This window comes from Microcaecilia unicolor, unplaced genomic scaffold, assembly GCF_901765095.1.
Source record: "Microcaecilia unicolor unplaced genomic scaffold, aMicUni1.1, whole genome shotgun sequence".
Classification (NCBI taxonomy): Eukaryota; Metazoa; Chordata; class Amphibia; order Gymnophiona; family Siphonopidae; genus Microcaecilia; species Microcaecilia unicolor.
This window is the reverse complement of record NW_021963024.1, coordinates 129,434-155,027: the sequence shown is the minus strand read 5'-3', so window position 1 is coordinate 155,027 and position 25,594 is coordinate 129,434. Positions and strand designations below refer to the sequence as shown.

The 25,594-nt window shown below is 42.4% G+C and overlaps 1 protein-coding gene across 4 annotated transcripts in view; it reads left to right on the top strand.

Moving 5' to 3' along the window:
• LOC115458769 (metalloendopeptidase OMA1, mitochondrial-like) overlaps positions 1 to 25,594 on the top strand; it is an 87,436-nt gene that overhangs the window by 26,393 nt on the left and 35,449 nt on the right. For all 4 annotated transcript variants that reach the window (XM_030188585.1, XM_030188586.1, XM_030188583.1 and 1 more), the window contains exons 4-7: positions 2,270 to 2,443; positions 5,986 to 6,093; positions 14,501 to 14,629; positions 17,670 to 17,744. In XM_030188585.1, coding sequence (XP_030044445.1) covers positions 2,270 to 2,443; positions 5,986 to 6,093; positions 14,501 to 14,629; positions 17,670 to 17,744 — 486 coding nt within the window. The remainder of the gene's footprint in view (positions 1 to 2,269; positions 2,444 to 5,985; positions 6,094 to 14,500; positions 14,630 to 17,669; positions 17,745 to 25,594) is intronic.

Below are 25,594 nucleotides of genomic sequence, written 5' to 3'. Positions count from 1 at the left end.
TCAAGACTAAATCAAAGATCCCCATTCAATCTGCAAGGAACATTTACTTAAGAAACTTCAGACGGCCCAGAACATAGCGGCGAGACTGATTTTCGGAAAATCTAAATTTGAATCTGCCAAGCCCCTTCGTGAAAAATTACACTGGCTTCCCATCAAAGAACGAATTGCCTTCAAGGTCTGCACCTTGATTCATAGGATCATCTATGGCATAGTTCCCGAATATATGCTAGATTTGGTTGACTTACCACCCAGAAATAGATCCAGTTCCTCCTGATCTTATTTAAATCTACACTATCCGGATTGTATTGGACTCAAATACAAATCTACATATGCCTCCAACTTTCCTTTCTTGGGAATTCAACTGTGGAATGCTTTACCCAAATTAGTAAAATCAAATCAGAACTATCTAAAGTTTAGAAAATTATTAAAGTCCATCCTATTCAAAAAGGGGTATTCTTTAGTTGCAACATAATCAGATCACTTTCTTTGGTTTTCAAATAATTCAGAGACATTTAAACCTTATATATTACTCACTATCCTGATGTTTATTATAATGCAAATCTTTGTTTAATATTTTACTGTTTGTACTGTTTAAATATACTATTTGTACTGTAGTCCTAATACAGCTTATGTAAGCCACATTGAGCCTACAACTAGTGGGATAATGTGTGATATAAATGCATTAATTAATTAAATAAATAAAATCTCCGCATTTAGACCAAATGGAGTCATCGTATTTAAGGAAAGAATAAATCCATCTTTGTTCTTTATAATTTAGATATTTTTCAAAATGCCCACCCTCCCTACCCACTTGCACTTGATCTATTATTCTCCACTTCAACTCGTTTACAGAATGTCCACAAGTCATGCAATGAAGTACTAATGTGCCTGTTGATTCTCATCCAAAATTCGTGACTTGTGCTCATTCACAGCACGACTAGTAAGCCTTCCATACACCAACCCACAGGGACAAATAATAAACACTTTCCCAGACTAGGGATCTATCCACTGGTTCCCTGACAAAGTCAGACTACACCATTGGTAACTCCCACAAGCTTCACGGGAGGCAGTTGTTATATGGCTCTTCTTTTGACGCAGAAACTTTTGATGGACCAATTTTTCTCCAATAGTCTTCTATTGTGTAAAAGCCGCTACTGGAACATTCTTAAAACAAGAATGCAATTGCACCATGTGAATGGGCTGTGTTGACATTACCACATGGCTTTGTAAATTGTGTGTGGGGGGGGGGGGAAGAAAGGTAAGGAGATGTGCAAAGTTCATATTTACTGCAAAGAAACTCTTACCCCAAACTTTAAATTGCTAGTGTTCGTTGGTCCTGTAACTTTTGGGTGGCTTTAGTGGTAGGACCTTGTAAGGTTGTAATTTGCCTATGTCAGTTGTTCCCAAACCTGGTCCTGGAGGCACCCCAGACAGACAGGTTTTCAATATATCCATAATGAATATTCATGAGATAGATGTACATGCAGTGGAGGCAGTGCGTGCAAATCTCTCTCATGAATATTCATTGTGGGTATCCTGAAAACCTAACTGGCTGGAGTGCCTCTGGGACCAGATTTGGGAACCACTAGCCTGATTTATTTCTTGCATATTCATTGTGGATACCTTTTATCATGTTTTTATGTTAGTAGATTTTACTACTGAGTTGTTTTGGGGATTTTGTTGATTTTGTTGTTGTTTTTAGCCACCCTTCCATTTAGTAAGATTTTTTTTTCTAAATCTGCTCACCTTCTTTGGTACTGTAGTCATTAAAGAGATGTCTGCATAGGTCCCAGTAGACCAGGAGTTTTCAGCCCAGCCCTTGGGGCGTACTCAGCCAGTTAGATTTTCAGGATATCCACACTGAACACCCATGAGAGAGATTTGCAAACACTGACTCCTTCGTATGCAGATTTATATCCTGCATTCTCATTGTGGATATCCTGAAAACTTGACTTGCTAGGTGTTCCCTGAGGGACAGGGTTGATAACCCCTGCAGTAGACCCATAAGGGTGGGAGTGGTTAAGTAAGAATTGCTTACAAAATATGTTATTGGCTGTCACCTCAGAAATTAAATAAAAATCAGGATGAAAAATGTACAGTGTGATATGATAGAGGTCTCATTTGCAGATTTCAGTAATTATGGTTGCTTCCATCCCATTGTATAACTATAGATAGTTCCTGAGTCCTTATTGTGTGTTGGAATGATGCATGAATGCTACACTGCATCTCTTTTAAGCTGCTAATTGGCAGTATTTCTTTACTTCCACAGTTAATGGAAGAGTTTGCTGAGAACATGCTAACTGAGAATGATCCTCGTTATCAAGTTGTTAAAATAATTATTGACCAGCTAATAAAGTCCAACAGAGACCTTCCAGGAATTTCCAAGATGGAATGGATTCTCCATGTTGTCGAGAAATCGGACATTAATGCTTCTGTGCTTCCAGTAAGCAAAACAAATATAGACGTGACTTGTGATAACCACAGTTAAGAACTGTTCATTGAGACCCTATTTACTGAGCTGCACGAAAAGGTTTGCAGCTAACCAGCAGAAACCGAAAAAGCCCTCTGTATATGGGGGCGTTCATAGCACTTTAGGGAAAGCAGCCATGCAGTTAACACAGAGCAAAGATTGCTACCATGCATCAGTGGCACAATGATATTAGCTACACTTCATGAGGTGGTGGTGTGCCTGCTCTTTGTTACCTGCTACGTTAGCAGTTAATGAGAAGCCCCGGATTCTATATAGCATGCCTAGAGATTTCGGCGCGGATTCTGTAACAATGTGCATAATTTAACAAGCCTAACAATCATGAGTGCTGATAACAGCACTTAAGCAATAATGAGCACTAATTGGCACTGATTGGAATTTAAGTGCACAACTCGCTAAGCGTATTCTGTAACAATATGTGCCGAACTTCTAACGCATTCAGGCACAAAGGGGCATGGTTATGGGCGGGGAAATGGGCGCTTTGTGGGCGTTCCAAAATTTACGTGCCTAGTTATAGAATATGGCCCAGTGCACCTAAATATAGAATATCTCCCCATTACCTGTAAGGCATATTATTATTAGCATTTGTATAGCGCTACCAGACGCACGCAGCACTGGACACCTGATACAAAGAGACAGGCCCTGCTCAAAAGAGCTTACAATCTAAATAATACAGACAGACAAGACAGTTACGGGTGAGAGAAGTAATGGGTGAGAAGGAAGGAAGGAAGGGACAAGGGGAGGGCAATTGAGTAGTGGCTAGGAGCTAAAAAGCAGCAGTGAAAAGGTGGGTTTTCAGCATAGATTTGAAAACAGGTAGAGATTCTACATACCCTTCCTTGTTGGGGGTTGAATGCAGGTAGTGATTCTGAGTGCAGCAAATGCGACAAAGCCCTTTCATTCCTATGGGCTTTGTTGTATTTGCCGCACGGGAATCAGTACCGCGGCTTTGTAAAAGGAGTCACAAGTTTTCAGTAGGAATCACAAATAATCCTGTTGTAGTCTAATTCCATCTGGCAAGGAATTCCAGAAACTTGGAATTACTTCACGGAAAGTTTATTTCAAGAAGATACTAAGCAAGTAAAAGAAACACCACATTTAGGCACCTTATTGAATGGCACATAGCTGAAATATTGGCATTTGTGTGTCTATCTGCCCACATACATGCATATTATTTAAATTTCAGAAAATTATTGAAGACCACCATGTTCAAAAAGGTATACCTTCCAGACAACCTAATCTTAATTTTTCCTGTTTTCAGCAAAATCCATGGACCTTATTATCTTGTATTACCCTGTACTATCTTTTGTTGTTTCATATGATACCCATACGCTTAATAACCTACTGTTACATTGTTCATTTATACTTTCTGAACTGTAGCCTACCCTACTGTTATGTGTAAGCCACATTGAGCCTACAACTAGTGGGAAAATGTGGGGCATAAATGTATTAAATAAATAAACTAGCACACACTAACAGTTAACATAGAGGGGCATAATCGAACGGGGCCGCCCATCTCCAGGGACTGCCCCGGGAAGGGCCGGCCCCAACCGTATAATCGAAAAAGATGGGTGGCCATCTTTCGTTTCGATAATACGGTTGGGGCCGGCCAAATCTCAATATTTAGTCAACCTAAATGGTGAGATCGCCGGACTTAGAGATGGGCGGCTTCGTTTTTCGCCAATAATGGAAACCGATGCCGGCCATCTCAAACCCGGCCAAATCCAAGGCATTTGGTCGTGGGAGTAGCCAGCATATGTAGTGCACTGGTCCCCCTCACATGCCAGGACACCAACCGGGCACCCTAGGGGGCAATGCAGTGGACTTTATTAATTGCTCCCAGGTACATAGCTCCCTTCCCTTGGGTGCCGAGCCCCCCCAAATTGCCCCCAAAACCTACTCCCCCCAATTGTACACCACAACCATAGCCCTAAGGGGTGAAGGGAGGCACCTACAGGTGGGTACAGTAGGTTTTGGGGCTTTTTGGAGGGCTCAACACTTTCCACCACAAGTGTAACAGGTAGGAGGGGGATGGACCTGGGTCTGCCTGCCTAAAGTTCACTGCACCCACTAAAACTGCTCCAGGGACCTGCATACTGCTGTCATGGAGCTGGGTATGACATTTCAGTCTGGCATAGAAGCTGGCAAAAAATTTTTTTTATTTTTTTGGGTGGGAGGGGGTTGGTGACCACTGGGGGAGTACGGGGAAGTGATCCCCTATTCCCTCCGGTGCTCATCTGATGAGTTGGGGCACTTTTTGAGGCTTGGTCCTAAAAATAAATGGACCAAGTAAAGTTGACCAAATGCTCGTCAAGCCCACCTTTCTTTTTTCCATTATCGGCTGAGGGCGGCCATGTGTTAAGAACGACCCCGTCCTGCCTTCGGTACGCCTCCGACACACCCCCTTAAACTTTCGCCGGCTCTGCGACTGACTGCTGTTGAGGGCGGCCAAAATCAGCTTTCGATTATGCCGATTTCGCTGGCCTTGAGAGATGGGCGGCCATCTCCCGATTTGTGTCGGAAGATGGCCGCCTTCTCTTTCGAAAATAAGCAGGATACTGTTATCTGTTAAGGGCTGGATTCTGTATAGGCGTGGTGAATAGCACACATTAAATTGTACTTGCAGCCAATTTATGAGCACTGCTTAATTGAGTAACGAGCCAATTAGTGATAATTGTCCGAGAACCAATTATCACTGGGAATAATTGGAATTTGCATGTGCTTCTTTTTAGACGTCTTCTAAAGAGGCCCTTGTAAATTCCAGTGTACATAACTGAAAAGGGCGTGGCCATGGGAGGAGTGTAGGCGCGTCAGGGGCATCAATCAAATTTGCATGTGTTATAGAATTTGGGGGAACTTGCGTACATTTAGGCGCAGGTATTTACACCAGGTTTTCAGTGGCATAAATAGCCACACCTAAATGTACGCACATTCTCCCGGAACGCACATTCTCCCGGCCTATGCGCTATTCTATAAACCAAGTCTTACTGTATACATGGCTTACAGAATAGCGCTATGTGGGTTATTCTGACGCACCTACATTTTAGACGTCATTTACTGAATCCAAGTCTAAATGTTTGTGTTCAAATGCAGCTTATTAAATAGACTGATAAGTATATTATTATTAGCATTTGTATAGCGCTACCAGACGCACACAGCGCTGAACACCTGATACAAAGAGACAGTCCCTGCTCAAAAGAGCTTACAATCTAAATAATACAGACAGACAAGACAGTTACGGGTGAGGGAAGTAATGGGTGAGAAGGAAGGAAGGGACAAGGGGAGGGCAATTGAGTAGTGGCTAGGAGCTAAAAAGCAGCAGTGAAAAGGTGGGTTTTCAGCATAGATTGGTATATACTGTATGCTATACACATACTGTACTTGAATAGAATTCACCTTGAACTATTATGAAAAGTGTGAACTAAATTTAGGTATATAAAGACACACACATCGTATTTATTTATTTTAATTTTTTTTAAATATTTCTCTGCTTCCAGAATGGGCAAGTATTTGTTTTCACTGGCTTACTGAAAGCAGTGACAGATATTCATCAGCTATCGTGTATATTGGGGCATGAAATTGCTCACGCTGTGCTAGAACACACGGTAAGTGCTTCTTAGCTAATTAAATGAAATGTCTGAAATGCTGTGATACTAAAATAGTGAAATCTTTGGATGATAGAGTGCAGGTAATGCCAAATGTTTACACACACATTCTCTCAGGCAGTCCATCATGTGTCATGGAGGGACATTTTCGAAAGGTACGTCCAAGTTGTGATTTGGACGTTTGCAAAACGTCGAAATCCGGGGGCGGGGAAAATCGTATTTTCAAAAAAAGATGGACGTCTGAAATTACCACCAGGAGGGCATGCTGGCCTGGCGGTAGTCTCATTTGGGCGCTTGCTAAGTACCCTGTTTTTTTTTTTTGTGGTTATCAGGTGTGTATATACCAGTGGTCTTATTGGGAATTATTAGCATCTGGTCTAGGGTAGGGCAGGCAGGAACAGTTCCCAGTCACTTCTGCCTGTACTGGCTCTGGATTCAAAACAGTGGCCTGTGATGGTAGTCTCTTCATAGTACCGTTAGAGTTCAGGTCCCTAACAGTAGTACCACAAGACTATTGCTAAAGGTCGTGGCCACCATTTTGACCTACCCTGGATCACCAAGGCATCCTTAAAGTAGGTCCGGGATAGGGTTCCTTGGGTGGTTACATAATGGGTGGTGGTGATGGTGGGGGAGGTGCTCAAGGTTAATGTCGTTGTTAATTTTAATCGCTGTTATGATTGTGCATTACCTGTAATTGTTAATGGTAATTTAACCAACAACATTAATAAAAACCAGTGTCAAACATGCAGTCAGCTATGTAACTTATTTCTGATGTGGAACTAGAATAATTTTTGGCTTTTAAGTATCTCATTATTAACGTCTTTTCCCTGAAAGATTCCCCCCATTTTTGGCTTTCCAGCTTCAGTGCCAAACATTATCCAGTTACCCTTCAGTTATTTCCGGCTGGAAGACATACATATGATTCTACTGCCCTTTATAAGTGGGAACTACATTTTTTATCAAGTGACATTTAGTGCATTTGAATTCAGCTCATCTTCGGAATACATTAACGTTCTAAAGCATTGTTTATTTATTCCAGCCGAATGTAGCATTCCGCCAGCACTGTTCTCGCATGCATAACCCATTATGACTGCCTGTCAGTTCAGAGATCTAGCAAAAACATCTTTTATGTTCCTAGCAATGCCCTTAAACAAGTAATGGAAATCCCATTGTTCATTGTGTTGATGTGGCTTCACGTGCCACAGCCACCCTGTTTATTGTAGTAACACAGTGTCCTGGCTTTATTGCTCTGACATTTTGTTCTTGCTGTTCTCCGCGTTACCTGTCTACATGCCTGGAATTATTCTGCATGCTTGAGATTTTGAATAATGATGTGGTACAAATATACACATAAATATCTCATCGCCTTGACAGGCATATCGTCTGGTTTCTGTGTGCATTTGTTTATCGGGATGTGCACATATGTGCTGAAATCAGGTCTCAGAAATCACTTTTCAGTCTTTGATCTTTACTTATTTTATTAAAAAAATTTCTATTCTGCCTAAGAACTAAGCAGAGTACATAGTAACATTATAACATAGTAGATGATGGCAGAAAAAGACCTGCACGGTCCATCCAGTCTGCCCAACAAGACAACTCATATGTGCTATTTTTTGTGTATACCCTACTTTGATTTGTACCTGTGCTCTTCAGGGCACAGACCGTATAAGTCTGCCCAGCACTATCCCCGCCTCCCAACCACCAGCCCCGCTTCCCAACCACCGGCTCTGGCACAGACCGTATAAGTCTGCCCAGCACTATCCCCACCTCCCAACCACCAGCCCCGCTTTCCAACCACCGGCTCTGGCACAGACCGTACAAGTCTGTCCAGCACTAGCCCCGCCTCCCAACCACCAGTCCCGCTTCCCACCACCGGCTCTGGCACAGACTGTATAAGTCTGCCCAGCACTATCCCCGCCTTCCAACCACCAGCCCCTCCTCCCACCACCGGCTCTGGCACAGACCGTATAAGTCTGCCCAGCACTATCCCCACCTCCCAACCACCAGCCCCTCCTCCCACCACCGGCTCTGGCACAGACCGTATAAGTCTGCCCAGCACTATCCCCACCTCCCAACCACCAGCCCCGTCTCCCGATCTCGACTAAGCTCCTGAGGATCCATTCCTTCTGCACAGGATTCCTTTATGCTTATCCCACGCATGTTTGAATTCCATTACCGTTTTCATTTCCACCACCTCCCGCGATGTACAAAATTAAATACACAAATACAGTAAAAGTAAACCACATCAGAAGTAAAACCAGTGCCCATCAAAGTAATGTAGAATCATCATCCCAAGTTCCTGACAGTAATTCACTACTTAGTAGAATAATTTCAGTGAATGTCATGTGGTAAATATTTACAGTTGACTTATTTTTGGATGATAGAATCATTCTGTTTGTTTATGATGAAAGTACAGTCACACAACTTAGCAAAAATACATAAGATTAGCAAAATGAAACTTATGAATACAACATCTCTTAGACAATAACCTGAACTTTCCTTTCACCATTTCAACCCTTTCTACACTGCCCTCCCTTCAAAGTATCAACTCCTGTAGTAACAATTGATTCTTCTATCTCCTCTTGGCAGAGTTAAAACCGTTATTAATACAACTTCCAAAGATAAAGAATCAATAGAAATAAAACAAAATAAAACATGGAAAAGAAAATAAAATGATACCCTTTTAATTGGACATAAAAAGGTTGCCCTTCTTCGTCAGATTGGAAATAGGCTCGAAAGCTAATCAAGAAATGTATTAAGTTATGTCCATTAAAAAAGGTATCATCTTATTTTCTTTTCCATGTTTTATTTTGTTTTATTACCTTTAAAAGTGGATTAACACGGCTACCACACCTCTCTACTCAAAGATAAAGAATAAATCCTTATAGAAACTCCCCCCAACAACCCCATCTGAATCCCAGTAATTCTTGCCTTCTAAGCCTTCCCTCCACTTTGAGCCTTAATCAAGCCCATGATATTGTATTTATTTATTAAAACCATATAGCCCACTATTTCCAAAATTCAATATGAGTAACAACCACATTGAGTGAAAGGAGCAGGAGACTAATATTTTCTTTTACTGTTCTTTTGACCCAGAACTTTCTTCCTTCTCTGTTTGGGCTTCCAGGTAAATTAGAACCAAGCTGGGATTTATTTCTAATAGCTTTTTTCCAAAACTACCAGGAGATTTTACCCTGTTAAAAGAATGTACTTGATTGTTTATTGTCTGTTTGATGCATGTCTTTCAGACTGATGTAAGCCACATTGAGCCTGCCCATGGGTGGGAAAATGTGGGATATAAATGCTATAAATACATAAATAAATAAATAAACCAACCTAGTATCAAATAACTATGATTTGGATTATTCTCCTCAATGTGCATCACTTTCCACTTGTCCACATTAAAATTCTTCTGCCGTTTGCATTCCCAGTCTTCCAGTTTCCTAAGGTCTTCCTGCAATTTCTCACAATCCGCATGCGTTTTAACAACTTTGAATAGTTATGTGTCGTATGCAAATTTAATCACCTCACTGATTTTTCCCATTTCCAGATCATTAATAAATAAGTTAAATAGCACTGGTCCTAGTACAGATCCCTTGGACACTCCACTATTCACCCTTCCCACTGAGAGAATTGGCCATTTGACCCTACCTTCTGTTTTCTATCCATCAACTGATTCGTAATCCACAACAGAACATTGCCTGCTTTCCCATGGGTTTTTAATTCTCAGCACTCTTTCATGATGGACTTTATCAAACATTTTCTGAAAATCTAGATTCACTACATCAACTAGCTCACCTTTATCGACATGTTTATTCTTGCATTCAAAGAAATGAAGCAGATCGGTGAGGCAAGACGTCCCTTCACTGAATCCATGTTGACTCTGTCCCATTAAACCATGTTTGTCTATATGTTCAGTGATTTTATTATTTTAAAATCATTTCCACTATTTTGCCCAGCACTGACATCGGGCTTACCCCTGGATCCCTTTTTAAAAATAGGCATTACATTGGCCACCTTCCAATCTTCAGGTACTATGGACGATTTTAACAACTGGTTACAGATCATTAACAGCAGATCTGCAGTTTCACGTTTGAGTTCTTTCAGTACCCTGGGGTGTATACCATTTGTCGATTTCTTTCAGTACATCTTCCAGGTTCACTGAGATGTCGTTCAGTTCCTGTGCGTCATCACCCTTGAACACCATCCCTTGTACAGGTAAGATCTCTTATCTTCTTCAGTAAAGACCCAGGCAAAGAATTCATTCAGCCTCTCTGCTATGGCCTTCCTTGATGATCTGACGGTCCTACAGATTCCCTCACAGGCTTTCTGCTTCTGATATACCTGAAAAAATTACTATCAGTTTTTACCTCCGAGGCAACTTTCTCTTTGTATTCTGTTTTGGCTTTCTTCATCAATGCTTTTGCATCTAAGTTGCTAGTGGTTATGTTGCTTCTTGTTTTCTTCATTTGGGTCTTTTTTCCATATTATGAAAAATGGTCTTTTGGCTGAACTAGCCTCTTTCACTTCTTCCTTTAACCATGCTGCTGTCGTTTGCTCCCCCCCCCCCACCCCAATCATCTATTAATATATGGAATATATCTGGTCTGTGCTTCCAAAATGGTATTTTTAAACAACATCCATGCCCGATTTAAAGTCCTAACCTTTGTAGCTGAGCCATTCAGCCGTTTCTTTTTTAACCGTTTTCCTCATTTTATCATAGTTGCTCTTTTGAAAATTAAATGCTGCTACAGTACATTTCCTTAGTGACTGCACTCCAGTTATTAACTCAGATTTGATCATGTTACGATCACTGTTTCCCAGTGGACCCAACACGTTACCTCTTGTACTAAGTTCTGCATTCCGCTAAGGACTAGATGTAAAATAGCTCCCCCTCTTGTCGATTTCAAGAAGCAGTCATTTATTTCGTCTAGGAATTTTACCTCCCTAGAACCCTCCTGATGTGAAATTTAACCAGTCAGGTATTGGGGTAATTTAATTCAGCTGTTATTATACTGTTGCAAAATTTTCTAGCTTTTCTAATTTAACATATCTTCATCTGTCTGATCGTTCTGGCCTAGCGGATGGTGGTACAACTCTGTGTATATTCCTTTCCTTCCCAAATGGAATTTCTATCCATAAGGATTCCATATTGCTGCCTGTTTCATGCAGAATTTTTATTTTGACTGGTTCAATTCCCTTTTTCACATACAGCACAACCTCTTCTCCAATTTGTTCTACCCTATCATTTTAATTTATACCCTGGTAACAGTGTCCCATTGATTGTCCTTCTGCCATATGATTATAAACCACACAATTTTGATTATGTGCCGCTGCTCTAGGTAGGTTGGTCAGATTTTGGGAGGTCTATTCTGTTGTGGTAGTTCTGCCTCTCCCCCTCCCCCCCCCAAATGTTTACATATGCTTCCTGTTGTGTGGGTGCACCAGTGGGACAGGAGTTGTAGTGACTTGCCTGTGGAGACATCTGCACTGGGCTTAGAAGGTAATGAGCCCCCCCCCCCCCCTTTCAATTTCAAAAGATGGAAGTATCCTAATATTAAACAATATTGCTACCTTGTGGTCTTTTTTTTTTTTTCCATTCTTTCACTGTTTTGCTTTTTGAATGTTTGTTGCAAGTTGTAAATTGAATGGTTGAGGAAATAATAGATACACAGACATATAGGTTTCATGGGAAAAAGTCTTTTACCTTTGAACTCTGACACTGAGGGGTCCTTTTACTGCTCGGTTAACGCACAAGACCTTACCGCTAAGCCAATGGGTGACGGTAATGTCTCAGGCCCAAAATGGTCAAGCACAAATATTTATTTTGCCGCACGTCCATTTTGGATTTAAAAAAAAGCCATTTTTGCAGGCGCGCTGAAAAATGGCTTGCGCTGTTGTAGATGTGTATATTGGACCCACGCAGGTCCATTTTTCAGCGCACCTACAAAAAAGGCTTTTTTGTTTTTGATCCAAAATGGACAGGTGGTGAAATAAATATTGGTGCATGTCCATTTTGGGCCTGAGATATTACCGTCACCCATTGGCTTAGCGGTAAGGTCTTGTGCGTTAACTGAGCAGTAATCGTCTGAATGCGTACAATGCCGATTACCGCCCGGTTAGCGCTGCACACCGGAAAATAAAATATATTTTCTGGCATGCGTAGTGGACCTGTGTAAAAAATGAAATTACCGCCCGGGCCACGTGGTAGCTGGGCGGTAGTTCTGAATTGGCACGCTCGTTGGGCACGTGTAGGCACCTACGCAGCTTAGTAAAAGGTCCCCTGTATATTTCTTGCCAACATTTATTTATTTATTTGTTAATTTGTATCCCACAATTTCCCACCTGTTTGCAGGCTCAATGTGGCTTACATAGTACCGTAGAGGCATTCGCCAGTCCGGTAAAGAAACAAATACAGGTGGTATTATGGTTGAGTAAGGAACATATGTTTCAGTTACAATGGGAATCAAGGAGAGGAAAGATTATTTAGTGTCCAGTACAAGCTTTGGTTATGTTGTGTTGCAGAGTGCAGGCATTTATGTTGGGTCGGCGGGGTATGCCTTTTTGAACAGGTAGGTCTTTAATGATTTCCTGAAGTTTAGGTGGTCGTAGGTTGCCTTCACAACTTTTGGCAGTGCGTTCCGTAATTGTGTGCTTGTATAGGAGAAGCTGGACGCATAGGTTGTTTTGTATTTAATTTTTTTGCAGTTTGGATAGTGGAGGTTTAGGTATGTTCGAGATGATCTGGTTATGTTTCTGAGTGGTAGGTCTGTAAGTTCTGTCATGTATCCTGGGACTTGGCCGTAGATAATTTTGTGGACCAGTGTGCAGATTTTGAAAGTAATACGTTCTTTGGCAGCTAATTCAGTTTTTATGGTCTCAGCATGACAGAATGTTGTCAATTCCCCCTCCAGACCATGCTCAGTTGGGAGATACACATAGTTCAGCTTTTTATATTTTGGTGCCCTGGAACGCCAACCCTAAGGGCCTTCAAACAAGTTCCTATCATAAATTTAAATCTGGTGTTAAGATGCATTACAGTACTATCGCATATGAACTCAGTGGGATTGGCTAGTGTTGGCGGTTACCATATGCAGCAGGAAACCTTTCTGTCAACTCTTTGTTCATTGTTTCTTCTGATACTCATTTTTCTTTCACCCTTTGTTATAGTTTTCTTGGACTTAGTAAATGTATTCTTATTGGGAGTTTTGCTCTATGTACTGTGATATCCTATTGAAGGGTGGTACAACAAGCAATTCATAAACATGAATATTGGTTAGATCCAGAATTTTTTTGGGGGGCAAAACATTTTGGTTTCTAACATTTATATAGATATAGCTATCCCGAAAATTTGGTGGCTATAGGTTGATTGTTTATCTCTGTGCACTTATTTTCTCATGGATCAGATAAACCATACACATAAGCTTTTTTTTTAAAGATTAAAACAATAAACATTAGACGAACAGATTAACCTGCATTGTCCTCTGCTTTGCTTCACCTGTATTATTTCCTTAGGGCCCTGTTTCCTAAGGTGCGCTAGCATTTTTAGCGCGTGCACAAAATTAGCGCACGCTAACTGTAGGCGCCCATAGGAATATTGTGGGCGCCTACACAGCGAGCGCTAATGGTTAGCGGTCGCTAGAAGCAAGTGGAGGAGTAGCCTAGTGGTTAGTGCAGTGGACTTTGATCCTGGGGAACTGAGTTCAATTCCCACTGCAGCTCCTTGTGACTCTGGGCAAATCACTTAACCCTCCATTGCCCCAGGTACAAAATAAGTACCTGAATATATGTAAACCGCTTTGAATGTAGTTGCAAAAACCTCAGAAAGGCGGTATATCAAGTCCCATTTCCCTTTCCCTATTTGAGATTCTAGATGGAATGTTGCTATTCCACTATTCAATGTACGTGCAGGACTCATGGCCGCATTGCTGATCTGCAAGGGCAGGCTTCTACATGGAATGTTGCTAGTGGAGGAGTAGCCTAGTGGTTAGTGCAGTGGATTTTGATCCTGGGGAACTGAGTTCAATTCCCACTGCAGCTCCTTGTGACTCTGGGCAAGTCACTTAACCTTCCATTGCCCCTGGTACAAAATAAGTACCTGAATATTCTATGTAAACCGCTTTGAATGTAGTTGCAAAAACCTCAGAAAAGCGATATATCAAGTCCCATTTCCCTTCCGTTCCCTAACGCGCCTCTAGCTTGGCTTAGTAAACAGGGCCCTTAGTAAGCAGAATAAAGGTTGTTTCCCGGGGAAGTTCATGTCTTTGCTTCCTGTGCTCTAACTGTTCTGAAGGATAAATAGAAGCATTTGGGTTCTGATAATACCAATCTTGCAGCTTCAATTTTTTAAAATATATATATAAAAAAGATGCATTAAGCAAATTGATTTTTTTTTGTGTGTTTTCAGGCAGAGAAGGGCAGTGTAGCCCACCTTTTGGACTTCCTGCTTCTCATTTCTCTTATGATGATTTGGGCAATCTGTCCAATGGATAGTCTTGCCATCTTAGGCCAGTGGATCCAGTCAAAGTTGAAAGAGGTAAGAGTTAAGTGACTAGAGGAATTGGCTTTCACACCACATTTAAAAGAGTGCTGTTTAAAATGTTGCATTGGGTAAGGGTAATGCTTTTAATATGCCGCCTTTCTGTGGTACAATATTATATTCAGGTACTTTTCTGTGTCCCTGGGGGGCTCACAATTTAAATTTGAAGGGTTAAGTGACTTGCCCAGAGTCACAAGGAGCTGCAGTGGGAATTGATCCTGGTTCCCCTGGTTCTCAGCCCACTACAGTAACCATTAGGCCACTCCTCCACGCCACTCATTGAGTCTTGAAATGTTATAAAATTTTACCTTGGCACCATAGCCGGCTTTCTGGTATGGTAGATTGTTTATTGAGGGACGTGCAGTATTGTTCTTGAGTGTAGTGTGTACTGTACTGAATTCTGAACCAATTAGATTGTAAGCTCTGTCGAGCAGGGACTGTCTCTTCATGTTCAAGTGTACAGCGCTTCGTATGTCTAGTAGCGCTTTAGAAATAAGTAGTTCTGTCTGTTTGCCTGTCCTATTTAGAATGTGAGCTCTTTGAGCAGGGACTGTCTTTTCGTGTATGGTGTACAGCGCTGTGTATGCCTTGTAGCACTATAGAAGTGATAAGTAGTAGTAATGTAGAAGCCTGCCCTTGCAGATGAGCAACGCGGTCGCGCAGGCTTCTGTTTCTGTGAGTCTGACGTCCTGCACGTACGTGCAGGACGTCAGACTCACAGAAACAGAAGCCTGCGCGGCCGCATTGCTGATCTGCAAGGGCAGGCTTCTAGATGGAATGTTGCTAGTGGAGGACTAGCCTAGTGGTTAGTGCAGTGGAACATGGGATGGTGTTACTATTTGAGATTCTGGAACGTTGCTATTACTTGAGATTCTACATGGAATGTTCCTACTATTTGAGATTCTACATGGAATGTTGCTACTATTGGAGATTCTACATGGAATGTTGCTACTATTTGAGATTCTACATGGAATGTTGCTATTCCACTAGCAACATTCCATATTTAGATTGTAAGCTCTTTGAGCAGGGACTGTCTTTTCATGTATGGTGTACAGCGCTGCGTATGCCTTGTAGCGCTATAGAAGTGATAAGTAGTAGTAGTAATGTATTGTGAATCTTCTACTATGACTTCTTGCAAAAATTTATATTCCTTTCTGGGGATAGACTATCATGAAAGAGAGCCAAAATAATAAATCGTTTTGATGATTTTTTTTTGAATTATCAGTCTCCCTCTGCCTGTGAAATACTGTTTCTATTTGTAAAAAAAAATATATAAATGCATGTTGTAAAACAGCAACCCATGCTTACAATGAAACTGAAAAAAATAATTAAATATTCTCCATTCACATGCCTTTTCCTTTCCATATGTGTTTTTGGGTCCATGTCTTCTAAACTTGATGCATAGTTGTTGTTCTTCATTTTGCTTTAACAGGGCCTTTTCATGAGGGAAAGGTTGCACTGTCTTTTTTGCAGTTTTCTTTTTTTTTGGTTTAAGATGATATTTCAGCGGTTGCAAAAGTATGATTCCACTGTAATTCTAGTCTCTCCGAAGAATTAAGAGGCTGCAGTTTTTAAATAAACTTGTATAAGAATTTGAGTCTACAAAGGATGGTGGAGGTTGTGGAGACAAAAACGGTGAGAGAATTCAGAAACGCGTGGGATAAACACAAAGGATCCTTATATGGAAAGCAGGGGCGTAGACAGACTTCGGCGGGAGGGGGGTCCAGAGCCCGAGGTGAGGAGGCACATTTTAGCCCCCCCCCCAGGTGCCGCTGACCCCCTCCCCGCCATTACTGCCCCCCCCCCCGCCACCCACTGACCCCTGCCGACGACCCTCTCGACCCCCCCCCCCCACCGCCAACCGTCCTCCGCCGTTGCCTACCTTTGCTGGCAGGGGACCCCAATCCCCGCCAGCCGAGGTCCACTTCTTCCCGCAAAGGCTTCGTTCTGTTTCTGACGTCCTGCACGTTGTATGTGCAGGACTTCAGAAACAGAACGAAGCCTTCACGGGAAGAAGAGGACCTCCTCGGCTGGTGGGGATTGGGGTCCCCCGCCAGCAAAGGTGGCCCATGGTGACGGCGGGGGAGGGTTGTCGGCGGGAGGGGGGTCGAGAGGGTTGTCGGCAGGGGAGTCCAGGGCCAAATCTACGGGGGCCCAGGCCCCCCTGGCCCCACATAGCTACGCCACTGATGGAAAGAGTATGGAACTAAAATAAAACTTAGCAGGGACTGTAGAATTGGACAGATCAAGAACAAGCAGTACATTTTTTCCAGTGAAAAAGGTGCCGGTACTCAAACGCTAGGCCACCCTTTAGGGGTGGGGAGATCACTGAGGGACCCACCCCATAATAGCCAGGCCCCCTTCAACCAGCCACAGAATCTATGACAAGGAAGAATTGGTGTGTAGAGCCTGAGCTCTTTCATTAAAACTTGGGGACCATGGGCCAATTTTAGCAGACAATAGAAAAGGTGCCGGTACTCAGTACCCCCAAGTACCCCCTCAAAAAAAGCCCTGAGAACAAGAATGCGTGTTTTATATCACATTCATTTGATATGCTTTGAGTGGGGGACAAGGATAGTATCTGAATTCAAGAGAGCATGGGACTAGCAGAGAGGGTCTTTGAGGGCGAGGAAGGGGCTGTAGAATTGAACAACATGAATGGGCTGGTTGAACGGGTTATAAAGATCTTTTTACCATCATGTTTTGTGTTTCTGTGTTTAACAAGTGGGTGTTCTATTAGAGAAAACTCTGGTATTCTGTTCTCCCAGTGATTGCAAAATAGCGCTGCCTTATTTCTAATGCTGGTCGTTCTAAAGTGCTGGATCCTAAGCCAACAATCAAAGCACTGTACACATGGTGCTACTGTAGGCCATTTGGCTATTCCATGTATTTTAATTTTAAGAGGTAGCAAATGGGTTAAAAAACAATTCAAATGATACAATAAAGATAGCATGCTTTTCTATACCGTTGAATTTGTATGATGATGGGGAAAAAGATTATTTCCATGGCTTAACTTTTGGGATTTTTTTTTCCCCAGTTTATGTTTGAAAGGCCTTACAGTAGAACTTTGGAGAACGAAGCCGACGAAGTTGGCCTGCAGATAGCTGCTAAGGTAAGCAAACAGTCCTTCTTGGAGTTGACATGATGTCAGCTCTGTGAATAAGAAGACTATCAGGCTCATTTTCGAAAGACATGGACGTCCAAAAAGTGACATAAATCGGCACTTGGACGTCCTTCTCACAGAGACGTCCAAATCAGTATAATCGAAACTCGATTTTGGACGTCTTTATCAGAAGTCTGTCGCAAGGGTGTCCAAATCTCAAGGGGGCATATCGGAGATGTGTTTGAGGCGGGACTTGGGTGTTCCTAAGACTTGGACGTCTTTGAGCCATAATGGAAAAAAGCAAAGACGTCCATGACTAAAACTTGGACGTTTTCACCCAAACCTCTTTTTATTACGAATAAGGCACAAAATGGTGCCCGAAATGACCAGATGACCACTGGAGGGAATCAGGGATGACCTCCCGTTACTCCCCCAGTGGTCACTAACCCCCTCCCACCCTCAAAAAACATCATTAAAAATATTACTTGCCAGCCTCAGATGTCATACTCACGTCCATGACAGTTCATGCAGTTTTCCGGAGTAGTTTAGTAATAGGTGCAGTGCACTTCAGACAGGTGGACCCAGGCCCATACCCCCCCTACCTGTTACATTTGTGGAGGAAAACAGCGAGCCCTCCAAGACCCAACATAAACCCACTGTACCCACATATAGGTGCCCCCCCTTTACCGTAAGGGCTATGGTAGTGGTGTACAGTTGGGGGTAGTGGGTTTTGGGGGGCTCAATACACAAGCTAAGGGTGGTATGTACCTGGGAGCATTTTATGAAGTCCACTGCAGTGCTTCCTAGGGTGCCCGATTGCTGTCCTGGCATGTCAGGGGGACCAGTGTACTACAAATTCTGGCTCCTCCCATGTCTAAATGGCTTGACTTTGGACGTTTTAGACTTGGATGTCTTTGCGTTCGAAAATTGCCGAAAATCAAAGACGTTTAAATTCAAGGACGTCCATGGTATTTTCGAAAACAAAGATGGACATCCATCTTTTTTCGAAAATAACCTTTTCCCCGCCTCTGAATTTGGACATTTTACAAAGACATCCAAATTCCAACTTAGACGTTCCTTTCAAAAATATCCCTCTATATGTGTTAATAAATAGAGGAGGAGTGGCCTAGTGGTTAGGGTGGTGGACTTTGGTCCTGAGGAACCGAGTTCACTTCCCACTTCAGGCACAGGCAGATCCTTGTGACTCTGGGCAAGTCACTTAACCCTCCATTGCCCCATGTAAGCTGCATTGAGCCTGCCATGAGTGGGAAAGCACAGGGTACAAATGTAACAAAAATAAAATAGATACTATTGGAGACTGTACATGGAATGTTGCTACTATTGGAGATTCTACATGGAATGTTGCTATTCCACTAGCAACATTCCATGTAGAAGGCTGCGCAGGCTTCTGTTTCTGTGAGTCTGACGTCCTGCACATACGTGCAGGTCGTCAGACTCACAGAAGCAGAAGCCTGCGAGGCCACATTGGTGATCTGCAAGGGCTGACTTCTACATGGAATGTTGGAATAGCAACATTCCATGTAGAATCTCCAATAGTAGCAATAGTGGAGGAGTGGCCTAGTGGTTAGGGTGGTGGACTTTGATCCTGAGTAACTGAGTTCAATTCCCGTTTCAGGCACAGGCAGCTCCTTGTGACTCTGGGCAAGTCACTTAACCCTCCATTGCCCCATGTAAGCCGCATTGAGCCTGCCATGAGTGGGAAAGCGCAGGGTACAAATGTAACAAAAATACATAGTAACATAGTAGATGACGGCAGAAAAAGACCTGCATGGTCCATCCAGTCTGCCCAACGAAAAACCTATAAGTGTATACCTTACCTTGAATTTGTACCTGTCCTTTTCAGGGCACAGACCATATAAGTCTGCCCAGCAGTATTTCCCGCCTCCCAACCACCAGTCCCGCCTTCCATCACCGGCTCTGGTACAGACCGTATAAGTCTGCCCTCCCCTATCCTCGCCTCCCAACCACCACCCCCTCTTCCCCCCAACTGCTCCGCCACCCAATTTCAGCTAAGCTTCTGAGGATCCATTCCTTCTGCACAGGATTCCTCTGTGCATATCCCACGCATGTTTGAACTCCGTTACCGTTTTCATCTCCACCACCTCCCGCGGGAGAGCATTCCAAGCGTCCACCACCCTCTCCGTGAAGAAATACTTCCTGACATCTTTCCTGAGTCTGCCCCCCTTCAATCTCATTTCATGTCCTCTCGTTCTACCGCCTTCCCATCTCCGGAAAAGATTCGTTTGCGGATTAATACCTTTCAAATATTTGAACGTCTGTATCATATCACCCCTGTTCCTCCTTTCCTCCAGGGTGTACATGTTCAGGTCAGCAAGCCTCTCTTCATACGTCTTGGAACGTAAATCCCATACCATCCTCGTAGCTTTTCTTTGCACCGCTTCCATTTTTTTAACATCCTTCGCAAGATGCGGCCTCCAAAACTGAACACAATACTCCAGGTGGGGCCTCACCAACGTCTTATACAGGGGCATTAAACCTCCTTTCTTCTGCTGGTCACTCCTCTCTCTATACAGCCTAGCAATCTTCTAGCTACTGCCACCGCCTTGTCGCACTGTTTCGTCGCCTTCAGGTCCTCAGATACTATCACCCCAAGATCCCTCTCCCCGTCCGTGCCTATCAGACTCTCCCCGCCTAACACATACGTCTCCCTTGGATTTCTACTCCCCAAGTGCATCACTTTGCATTTCTTCGCATTGAATTTTAATTGCCAAAGGTTAGACCATTCTTCTAGCTTCTTCAGATCTTTTTTCATGTTTTCCACACCCTCCGGGGTGTCCACTCTGTTGGAAATCTTGGTGTCATCGGCAAAAAGGCAAACCTTACCTTGTAACCCCTCGGCAATGTCACTCACAAATATATTGAACAGAATCGGCCCCAGCACCGATCCCTGAGGCACTCCACTACTCACCTTTCCCTCCTCCGAGCGAACTCCATTCACCACCACCCTCTGGCGTCTGTCCGTCAACCAGTTCCTAATCCAGTTCACCACTTCGGGTCCTATCTTCAGGCTGTCTAGTTTATTTAAGAGCCTCCTTGGGGAACCGTGTCAAAAGCCTTGCTGAAATCTAAGTAGATGACGTCCATAGCACGTCCTTGATTTAATTCTCCCGTCACCCAGTCAAAGAATTCAATGAGATTCGTTTGGCACGATTTCCCTTTGGTGAAACCATGTTGTCTCGGATCTTGCAACTTATTGGCTTCCAGGAAATTCACTATCCTTTCCTTCAGCATGGCTTCCATTACTTTTCCAATAACCGAAGTGAGGCTTACCGGCCTGTAGTTTCCAGCTTCTTCCCTATCCCCACTTTTGTGAAGAGGGACCACCTCCGCCGTTCTCCAATCCCTCGGAACCTCTCCCGTCTCCAAGGATTTATTAAACAAGTCTTTAAGAGGACCCGCCAGAACCTCTCTGAGCTCCCTCAGTATTCTGGGGTGGATCCCGTCCGGCCCCATGGCTTTGTCCACCTTCAGCTTTCCAAGTTGTTGATACACACTCTCTTCCGTGAACGGCGCTCTATCCACCTCATTCTCAGGTGTACTTTTGCCAGTCCCTCTCGGTCCTTCCCCAGGGTTTTCTTCAGTGAAAACAGAACAAAAGTATCTATTTAGCAAATTGGCTTTTTCTTCATCATTTTCTACATAGTGTTTTGTTGTATCTTTTAGTCTCACAATTCCCTTTATAGTCTTTCTCCTTTCACTAATATACCTGAAGAAGTTTTTGTCTCCCCTCCTTACATTTCTAGCCATGTGTTCTTCCGCTTGCGCCTTCGCCAGACGTACCTCTCTCTTGGCTTCTTTCAGTTTCATCCGGCATTCCTCCCCGTGTTCCTCCTCTTGAGATTTTCTATATTTTTGGAACGCTAACTCTTTAATCTTTATTTTCTCAGCCACTTGCTTTGAGAACCATATTGGTTTCCTTTTTCTCTTGCTTTTATTTACTCTCCTTACATAAAGGTCTGTGGCCCTGTTTATTACTTCTTTTAGCCTGGACCACTGTCCTTCCACTTCTCGTATGTCCTCCCAGCCCATCAGCTCCTTCCTCAGGTATTCTCCCATTTTGTTAAAGTCAGCTCGCTTGAAATCCAGGACTTTGAGTTTAGAGTGGCTGCCGTCCACATGAGCCGTTACATAAATAAATAAAATAAAATAAAATAAAAATACTAATAGCAAGTGTTCATCCATAAGTGTATAGGAACATTTTGTGTAAGATAATACATTCATCATGAAAAGGAATTAAAGCACAATTTCACAGAGAAAAAGATTTCTTGAGACAAGGTCTTTTTTCTCATTTCTGGAGTGGCCTAGTGGTTAGGGTGGTGGACTTTGGTCCTGAGGAACTGAGTTCAATTCCCACTTCAGGCACAGGCAGCTCCTTGTGACTCTGGGCAAGTCACTTAACCCTCCATTGCCTCATGTAAGCCGCATTGAGCCTGCCATGAGTGGGAAAGCGCGGGGTACAAATGAAACAAAAATAAAAATTTCTGATCCTTTTCCAACTGTTATTTTGTTTGGAATATACGTATATGGTGGTAGTTTATGATATGTTATAGTTTTGTTTGCATTTATGTTTGAATATTTGTTGAAAGTTTTATTTAAAATATTATTGTATATTGTTTTATGATTATACATGTCTTTTTTTATTTAGTTTTGTTACATTTGTACCCCGCACTTTCCCACTCATGGCAGGCTCAATGCGGCTTACATGGGGCAATGGAGGGTTAAGTGACTTGCCCAGAGTCACAAGGAGCTGCCTGTGCCGGGAATCGAACTCAGTTCCTCAGTTCCCCAGGACCAAAGTCCACCACCCTAACCACTAGGCCACTCCTCCACTTGCTTGTAATCCACTTCTGATATAGGCAGAATATAAATAAACTATAAATCACTAATTACTATATGGTCTATCCAGTCTGCCTATCCATATCATCTATTATCCCTTCCTCTATCTTAAAAGATTATATGTACACCTGTCCCATGCTTTGCTGAAGTCAGATAGTTTTTATCTCCACCACCTCCACCAGGAGGCCTTTCTACACATATACCACCCTTTCCCATAAAGAAGTGTTTCCTTAAATTACTCCTGAGTTTATTCTTGTTCACCTTTATCCTATGCCTCCTCATTCCAGAGCTTCCTTTCAGTTGAAAGAGCCTCTTCTCTTCTGCACAATATGAAATGTCTACATGTATAAATAACAGCATTTAGATATGTAGATTGGCTCTATATGTATATATCAATTTCAGAAAGCTGCTATTTATACCTATAGATGCCTAGAATACTGAGATTCGAAGAGGCGTATTATGGGTGTGATGTGGGTGGGCTGGAAAATTATGCATGTGTTTCCTATTTTGCAATGGGAAATAAATATATAACCAAAAAGACTTCCTCGCTGGCTTTTGCATCTCCTCCAAAGAGAGCAGAACTGTTTTATAAAATGTGCTGATTTTCAGCCAGGGCTTAACACAAAGAATTCAGTGAGTTAATGTCCTTAATTGTTCTTTAATAGGAAGTTTGCTGCCATCGAGGATGGGACGCCACTACGCCCCCCCCCCCCCCCCGAAGTGTATCATCCTTACCGCCTATGCATGTACGAAGTAGTCGCGCGTCTGTCAGCTCCACTGGTCCCCTGCCCTGGAACAGGAAGTAATGTCAGAGGGGGCAGGGAACCGGAAGAGCTGACAGCTGCATGACTGCTCCGTGCACCCCCTTGCTGCCTGCACCCGGGGTGGACTGCCCCACTGCCCTGCCCTTAGTATGCCACTGGGAACAACCTTCCTTAGGGGCTTTCTTCTTAATTTTTACATATACCCCCAGATTCTATGTAGCACAATTTAAGTTGCACGTGCACAAATCCAGTCGTATTCTGGATTTGCATATGCAACTTAATTAGTTAACAAGCCAACTAGCGCTGATAATTGCCATTTAGCAATCAATTAATGCTAATTGGCATTAATTAGAATTTACAAGCAGAACTATCAAAATTTATTCTATAACATGATGCGTGTAACTTCTGAGTCACCATGAGTGTGGAATGGGCAGGTTGTCGACATTTCTAAAATCTGTGCACATAGTTATAGAATACACATGGTTTGCGTGTAATTTAGGCATCTGCATTTAAGTAACCATGACTAAATTCAGTTTTGCAGACAGGCCAGTGGCGTAGCTACATAGGGCCTGGGCCCCTGTAGATTTGGCCCTGGACCCCCCTGTTGACGACCCTCTCGACCCCCCCCTCTCCCGCCACCAACCCTCCCCCGCCGTCGCTGTGGGCTACCTTTGCTGGCGGGGGACCCCAATCCCCGCCAGCCAAGGAGGTCCTCTTCTTGCTCCGAAGGCTTCGTTCTGTTTCTGATGTCCTTCACGTTGTACGTGCAGGACGTCAGACTCACAGAAACAGAACGAATCCTGGCTGATCTGCAAGGCTTCATTCTGTTTCTGTGAGCCTGACGTCCTGTTGGTATAATAACTTCACCGTACTTATGAATAAAGATCCAAAACCAAAATAATTTCCGCATCTGAGGTAATGGCCACCATGTTATCTACATGTTGATTAGCCACAGAGAGAATATTAACAAAATAACCTTGCGTTATCACTTGTGGATCTATTAACCATAAAACTACATTGATCAGAGTGAATAATATCCTGCAGGACTTTTGATAACCTTATTGCAAGTAATTTAGCATAAATTTACTGTCTGGGACTAGGTTTACTAAGCGGCGCTATGGGCACGTTAGCATTTTTAACGCTCGTAAATGGTTTACACGTGTTAAACGCTAACGCACCCATAGAAATGTATAGGCGCGTTAGCATTTAACGTGCCTTAAATTTACAGGCATGTTAAAAACGCTAACACACCTTAGTAAACATACCCCTAAGTTAATTAACGAAATTGGTCTATAATTTGAAACTAAGGTCAAATCTCTATCTGGTTTAGGCAGTACAATAATCTTTGCTTCTGTAAATGTGCCATCCACAAAATGGCTCTTTGAGATACCAAAAAAAATTCTAATAATAAAGGAGGTAATTCTTTAGCAAAAAATGTATAATATTCAGCAGCAAAACCATCCGGTCCAGGTGATTTGTTTAAAGGCAAAGATTTTATGGCTAGCTCAATGTCTTTTATTGAAAATGGTGAATCATATAATTTTGCTTCTTGTTGAGATAATTTAGGAAATGACAAATTATTTTAAAAAATCTTTAATAAACTGATCTGAAACAGATAATTCTGAAGTATATAACTGTTTATAAAAGTCTTGAAATAACTTCAAAATTTGGGTTTCATTCGTGACAACAGAATTACTATCTGAGTCTCTGAGAGATACTACCTTTGTTTTACTTTTTTTTCCTTTTAATACATTAGCCAGTAAACGTCCCATCTTATTATTTTCCGAGTAGTATTTAGCTCCGAAAATGGCCATTTGATGAGTAGAGATTTTACTTCATATAGAATTATATAATCTGAATTAAATTTACAAAGTGTTTGAAAAATTCTAAATTTTGAGTTAGAAGCATATTCAAGCTCCAAGGATCTAATATTTTTTTTTCTAAATTGTGCATGTTTTTCTGTTTTGAACATGTTGTTGTATTTTTGTAAAATCTATAAAAATAATTTTACAAAAAATCAATTCATTTTACCCGTTCTACACCAGTCATATTTCCCCTCAGCCATCTCTTTTCCAAGCTGAAGTGCCCTAACCTCTTTATCCTTTCCTCATATGAGAGGAGTTTCATCTCCTTTATCATTTTGGTCGATCATCTGTGAACTCTTTCTAATTCCACTATATCTTATTTGAGATACGGCGACCAGAATTGAATGCAATA